Source organism: Scomber japonicus, chromosome 6, assembly GCF_027409825.1.
Source record: "Scomber japonicus isolate fScoJap1 chromosome 6, fScoJap1.pri, whole genome shotgun sequence".
NCBI lineage: Eukaryota > Metazoa > Chordata > Actinopteri > Scombriformes > Scombridae > Scomber > Scomber japonicus.
Genome location: NC_070583.1, coordinates 38713326 through 38720767, shown reverse-complemented (window position 1 = coordinate 38720767; position 7442 = coordinate 38713326). Strand labels below are relative to the sequence as shown.

The window sequence follows — 7442 nt, the reverse complement described above, 5'->3', positions numbered from 1 at the left end:
ATAATCACCCAAATTGATGATTGATGAATTAATTGATTGTTTTTATCAGTCGGTTGCTTTTTATAAAAAGTGAAATCTGGACAAATAAAACAAAGATGACGAGGAGAGAAAAGATATCGTAATTACAAGATAAGGTGTCTAATTTTTTTTTATCCAGTGAATGCAATGCGCTTCTGTACATAAGTTCATGAAATGTGAAATGAAAGGGTTAAAACTGCCGTTAGCTTCCATGAAGTCAGTTATAGACCAAATATTTCTCTAAAACCAGTCTTTATAAAATAAGGATTTGTTGCATATCTGTTGTTCCATTACAGTAGAATAGGGTGAGGTGTTATGTATATAGAACATTTTCCAATATAATAATGAACTCTGATAATGAGTATGGAGTATATTAGTGACTCTGATAATGACCAGTGATGGGAATAACGCTGTTTAAATAAACGGCGTTACTTTTTTCAGTAACGGGTAATGTAACTAATTACTATTTCCATGGTTACAACGCCGTTACGTTACTTAATGAAATGAGGCACATTACAAACTGAAGCTAATCTACTCAGTGAACCTGTTCTCATCCAACTTTGCTCTCAGCCACAAAAGACGGGAGGGGCGGCACAACAGTGATGATGATTGATTCAGGCAGAGTAAGATTTCATGGTAAGCCAATCAGAGGCAGTGCTTACACACAAACCACACATGCACACAGAGAGACACACACACACACACACACACAAACACACACACACTCACTAGCAGAAGCTGCAGCGATGGCGAGTTCGGAGGAAAAGGTTGCGTTTTTAAACAGGAAGTAGAGACACTACTTTAATGTCCTTGAGGTAAAAGGCAGGAACATACATGTGAAATGTACATTATGTATCAGAGCCAAGTATTTGTCCACGTCCGTTAAAAAGCAACTCTAACCTAATGAAGCATCTCTCAACGGCACACTCTACTACAAAACCTGTGGCCAAAAACACAGTTGTTGAAGCTGTTGGCTGTTTTATGCTTACATCTGCTTGTAGAAACCCACTTAGAAAAAAAATACAAATTCTTAGACATATTTATACTTTTTTTTTTTTAATTATTATTATTTTTTAAAATAACGCTTTAGTTACTTTCCCTGGTAACTAGTTACTTTTTGGTAGAAGTAACTGTAACTATAACTAATTACTTTTTAAAAGTAACGTGCCCGACACTGATAATGACACAGGAAGCTTATTAACATCAAAACCAGTAATAAGCAGAGACTGAATGTTACTGTACGACTGTATGTGTGACTAATAAAAACAACCTTTACCTTTAGTTTGTATGGTTTTATGTGAGAATGTTAAAACATATGAACATAAATATATTTAAACGTTTCCCGCCTTTTTGTCCCGGCAGCTCCGCGGACACCTCTGTTTACGATAATTTCCCAGCATGCCTTTCTCAGGTCCTTTTCCGCCATTTTCGCCCCGTAGAGGAAGGTGAGTTTCCAACATGTCGCCAAAAAACTGTAAATATCTGTTTTAATTCTGCGGTAATCCCGCTCCATCTTCCCGCCGCGGCTCCACCGGGCTCCGGTCCGCTCTCCCGCCGGTTGCCGCGGCTGTGCGGCCCGGGATGCCGGAGATCCAGACCGGATAGAGTTGAGAGCGGCTCGCCGAGCGGAGAGTAGCCGGGGGGGAGACGCTGGAGGCCGGGGAGAGTGTGAGCGGAGAGCCGCTGTTAGAACCGCGTCTGCCTGGTGTTATTACCGGAGGTTTTCCGGTGTTAGAAACGGAGGTTACCCGGTGTTAGAACCCTTGCTGCTGTATTACCGGAGGGTTCCCGGTGTTAGAACCCTTCCCGCTGTATTACCGGAGGTTTCCCGGTGTTAGAACCCTTGCTGCTGTATTACCGGAGGGTTCCCGGTGTTACTGTGGTTATAAGTGATGACGGTAGATATCAGACATTAAGGGTTAAATGTTAGTAAAGGACAGAAATGAGAATGAAAACTAGCTGGAGGTTTCTCAGTGTTAGATAAACCCACCTTGCTCTGTATGTAGATATTATATTATATTATATTATATATCATATGTTGTTATATAATCTTAACTTTGCTCTGTAATGAAGCATCAGGTCCAGAGTTTGGGAATCTGCTCCTGTGTGACAGGAAGTGAACTTTAACTCATTATGTAAAAGTTATAAACTAATAAGTTAAAGTTTGTTTCAGTCGTTAAACTCTTGTGCACGTTGTGTTCATGTGAGAGCTTTAACTTTCTTCTTTTAGTCTCTTAATGTGAGGAAATACATCTGACCTGAATTCATCCAAACACTCAAGAATCAGGGCCTCAAAGTCACTTTTCAAAATAAAGGTATTTCCTCCTTAAATGCTTCATATAGGAGGATTTTACTTTGTTAGATTCTTGTAGACTTTCCTTCAGTTTCAGGTTATTTTATCCTCTGAACTTTATTAAATATAATAATTAGTTATTTAATACTTGTAGTTTTATTCTCTGAGCTTTATTGTGAATACTCTCTGATCAATAACTCTCTGATCTCCGTCTCCTCGTTATAACTGATGGATTTATAGGAACCGATCCGTCCGACGCTGGTTTCTCCTTCAGATACCAGACAGGAAGTGATGAAGTGTGTTCAGAACAGCTGTCAGAATAAAAGTTTAACATCAGTTTGTTTGTTTCCAGGTGAAACCGAGACGACAAGAATCATGCCTGGAAGGTGAGACTGGAGCACACACACGGAGAGACACACACACAGAGAGACGCTCACTCACAGAGAGACACATACACACATAATACATATACACAAGCTCACACAGACACACACGCTCACACACATATACACACATACATACAGAGACACATACAGACACACATAATACATATACAAACACATATACACACACTCATACATACACACGCTCACAAGCTCACACAGACACACACATATACAAACACACTCACAGAGAGACACACATACACATAAAACACACACATCACTGGTTATAGGTTCCAGACTGCTGAGTAATGATTGGTTATTAATGATGTATGGTTGTTGGTTCCAGACTGTGGAGTGATTAGTAATGATTGATTATTGGTTATTATTGATTATTGGTTATTGGTTCCAGACTGTGGAGCAAGGCCATCTTCACCGGCTACAAGCGCGGTCTGAGGAACCAGCGTGAACACACGGCGCTGCTGAAGCTGGAAGGATGCTACAGCAGAGACGAGGTCGACTTCTACCTCGGGAAACGCTGCGCATACGTCTACAAGGCCAAGAAGTAAGATCAATAACTCTCTGATTAATAACTCTGATCAATACTCTCTGATCAATAACTCTGATCAATACTCTCTGATCAATAACTCTGATCAATACTCTCTGATCAATAACTCTGATCAATACTCTGATCAATACTCTCTGATCAATAACTCTCTGATTAATACTCTGATCAATAACTCTCTGATCAATACTCTGATTAATAGGGCTGAATGATTGTAGTAAAAGATGTGATATTGATTCCTGATTGGTTGAAATGAAGCTTCAGTGACATGAGAACATTTAATGTTACTTTAACCTGAGGATGAAACTAAAGAGCAGTTATTACTAATGAACAACTACAAGAGTACTTACAAAACAATATATATAGCAAAACATCCTTAATTAGGTTAATTTAAAAAAAAAATGCAGCAAAGGACCTCCGATCGGTATTGGAACCGGGGTCGGCTGCGTATGTGGCGTGAGCTCTAACCACTAGACCACCTGTACACCTTTAACCACAGAGATTTAACAGAGTACAGAGTTGGTGCTTGGTGAATGTCCTGAGGGAGCCAGTTCCACAGTGTAGGAGCTACCGCACTGAAGACCCTGCTCCCAATGGTTTGCCTTCTGGTGCAAGGGGAGGGGGGAGGGGGAGGGGGAGGTAGAAGAGGAGGATGAGGAGGTAGAGGGGGAAGAGGTGAAAGAGGTAGGGGGGGGGGGGGAGAGGAGGAGGAGGAGGAGGAGGAGGGGGGGGGGGGGGAGGAGGAGGAGGAGGGGGGGGGGGGAGAGGAGGAGGAGGTAGAAGAGGAGGGGGAAGAGGAGGATGAGGAGGAGATGGAAGAGGTGAAAGAGGTAGAGGAGGAAGAGGGGGAGGTAGAAGAGGAGAGGAGGAGAGGAGGAGAAGGGGGAGGAGGAGGAGGAGAAGGAGGAGGCCTTCTGGTGTGGAGGGGAGCGGGGGGGGGGGGGGCATGGACAGGAGGCCCAAGTCGGCGGCAGAGTGCAGGTCTTGTGAAGGGTGGTAGACATGGAGAAGGTCTGTTAGGTGCTGGGGTATAGATGTATGATTGGTTGTTTCTCCTGGATGTTGCTGATCAATAGTTAGTATTGATGAAGAACAGAAGATGAATTCTACTTAAGGTTTAGTTTTCAGTTCATCATGTGAAACTCTGAACTAACGTAGAGCGACTAACGATGTCACATTAAAAACAGGAAACAGCTTCGTAGACGTTTAAACATACTTATTAAACAGAACATCATGAAACCGAGACGTAGAAACTAGCATAAGTTCAGGACTACAGAGACCTGGTTAAAAGCTGCATGCTCTAATGTTAGAATGAAAATCAATGTTGTACAAACTGCACCGGATTATAAGCTGCAGGTGTCCCACGATGTCATATGAGATATTAGCTAGCTAGGATTGGTCCCATCAGTGATCGCATGTTTCTACACTCTGTGACTGTGATCCTCATAAAAGTCATATTATATAAATCTGCTTTATATAAACTAACCACATTCATTAGTCATTTAACTTGTAAGTGATTAAACTAAGTCTGACTGTTACTGGAGTAATCTACCTGGTTCTGTTAGGGTTGGGGGTTGGGGGGGCAGGGTTAGGGTTAGGGGTTGGGGGGGGGGGGGGGCGGGAACGAGTCGGACAACAACGTATCACACATGAAGCAAAGTTAAAATATAATAAATTACGTAACAACACCCACGAAAATAAAATAAACATGCATTAGCCCGTAGCACTGTAGTAAAGCTGCAGTGTTTAAGTGTCTGCTCTAAAAACCAGCAACATGTAGCACCTGTTTGTTCCATTATCAACCACACATAAACCCTAACCCTAACCCATCACACACGGAGCAGCTCACACACACACACACACCGCTGTGATGTCTGCTCTGCCCCGTCCCGCTCCGTCTGCTGCTGATGATGATGATGATGATGATGAGTTATATCTGACCCACTGTTTGTACATAAAATCAAAAGTTGTATTATGTAAACACACGAGTAGGATGTTAGAGGCACTTTAAGTTTCTGCTCTATAAACCAGCAACATGTATTTATGTTTGTTGCATTATCAACTTTAATAATAATAATGGTTCAGAATAAACAATCTAGATTAAAGCTGTTAAAATAAATAAATAAAATCATTTGAACCTGTAAAATATAAGCATGCTGATTATAAAATAACTTTTAGGGGAAAATACAATTTATTAATTAAATTAATTAATTTTTAGGGTTTGAGCTCTAAAGTCACCTCTAAACATAAATTAATATTCTCCAGTTTATAAACACTTTGTTCATTTAAGATTTTAATGAGTTCAGATCAGAGTTTGTAGATTTTATAATAATTAATATTAATAATACTAACAGCTGTTTCCAACTCACAATGAATTAGTTTCTGATTTCAACTTTTTCTCTTTTCTCTTTTTATGTTTTTCCTTTTCTGTTTTGAAACAAACTTCTTCTTATTATTATTATTATTATTATTATTTTATTATATTACTGTTTAATTTATAAAATGTCTCAAATCAGTTTTTCTGTCAGAAGACGAAAGAAATCAGAATATTAACTTTTTTCTTTTGTTTTTGTTAAAATAACTTTGATCAATAAATCTGATCAGAATAATTATTGATTTTATTTTGAAAGATTAAAATCTGATAAATTATATTTAATACAATTTTTATTTGAGCTGAAAGTTTAAATCACTGTTTGGTTGATGTGAATTTAACCTGATTCCTCTCTGAGGGAGTGAATTGATAATTGATGATTGATTGATTGATTGATTGTCTCGTGGTGCGTTCAGGAACACGGTGACGCCCGGCGGTAAACCCAACAAGACTCGTGTGATTTGGGGGAAAGTGACGCGCGCTCACGGCAGCAGCGGGATGGTCCGAGCAAAGTTCAGCAGCAACCTGCCGGCCAAGGCCATCGGACACCGCATCAGAGTGGTGAGTGAACCTAACGCACCTGCTGCTGCATTCAGGGACAATCAGACACACCACGCACTCACCTGCTGCTGCCTTCAGGGACAATCAGACACACCACACACACACACACACACACCTGCTGCCGCCTTCAGGGACACTCAGACACACCATGCACACACCAGCTGCTGCCTTCAGGGACAATCAGACACCTCACACACCTGCTGCTGCCTTCAGGGACAAACGGACACACCATGCACACACACCAGCTGCAGGTTTTTATTTTTAAATGAAATTATTCAGACTTTATTGATTATTGATCAGGTTATAAATATATTTTTCTCTGAAATCAGCTGATCGATCAACAGGTGACGTTTGATCACAGCTGTTTTTCTATCAGTGATCAATATGTTTGATTTTCAGGGTTCAGTTTGAGTTCATGTTTAAATGTTTCAGAATCTGAAGTGAAACCTGCAGATCAATAAAAATGATCAATATGTAATCAATCAATTTATAATCACGTGAAACAGGAAACTCTGAAACTTTACTGATCAATAATCAATAATCAGAAGAGTTTGATGAAGCAGCAGCTCGTTGATACGTTTGGATCTAAAGGAGTCTGATAGTTATTGATCAGCTGATCATGTGACTCATCATGTGACTTCCTGTCTCCACAGATGCTGTACCCCTCTCGTGTTTGAGGACGAAACGTCGCCGCGGCTTTTCATGTTGTTTGTATATAAACAATAAACAGATCAGGTTCACTCTGCTCCAAGTCTCCTTCTTCATCATCATCTTCATCATTAGTGTTTTATACAGGTTGAGAGTTGAATAGTTTACAGAGCAGCTCGTCTCTGTCAGGATCACGTCAGCAGAGTCAAAGTCATACAGCAACATCTGATCTCATGTGGGCCGGGTCATTAAAGAGATGGAAGGGAGGGAGGAAACAAGGATGGAAAGAAGGGAAAGGTGATAGGAAGAAAATAAAGGAGGGAAGGAAACACAAAAGGAAGGAAAATAAGATGAAAGATTGAAGGAAGGAAACAAAGGAGGACAGAAGTAAGAAAGGGAGGAAGGAAAAGGGATTAGGAAGAAAGGAAAAGAAAATTAAGGAAAGATGAAAGGAAGGGAGGACAGGGAAAGAAGGACAGATGACAGCAGAGTCAGAGATGTAACAAGTGTTTATTCATTAGTCAGATTATAGACAGGAAAATACATGTGGAATACATTTTATCCACTTCAGCAACAACATCAATGTGTTAATAACTACAAATA

At 40.4% G+C, this 7442-nt stretch overlaps 1 protein-coding gene across 1 annotated transcript; it reads left to right on the top strand.

Annotated features, from left to right (window-relative positions):
- Positions 1-1439: 1439 nt before the first annotated feature.
- rpl35a (ribosomal protein L35a) lies at positions 1440-6936 on the top strand. Its single transcript, XM_053321583.1, has 5 exons — positions 1440-1463; positions 2664-2697; positions 3107-3259; positions 6047-6191; positions 6845-6936. The coding sequence occupies exons 2-5, from the start codon at positions 2687-2689 to the stop codon at positions 6866-6868; spliced, it is 333 nt and encodes a 110-aa protein (XP_053177558.1). The 5' UTR covers positions 1440-1463; positions 2664-2686; the 3' UTR covers positions 6869-6936.
- The last annotated feature ends 506 nt before the right edge of the window (positions 6937-7442 follow it).

What these genes read in the sequence shown, in the direction of transcription:
- rpl35a (XM_053321583.1), top strand. An exon ending in TACGTCTACAAGGCCAAGAA is followed by an intron (nt 3,260 to 6,046) that starts GTAAGATCAATA and finishes TGGTGCGTTCAG; the next exon opens with GAACACGGTGACGCCCGGCG. An exon ending in TCGGACACCGCATCAGAGTG is followed by an intron (nt 6,192 to 6,844) that starts GTGAGTGAACCT and finishes CTGTCTCCACAG; the next exon opens with ATGCTGTACCCCTCTCGTGT.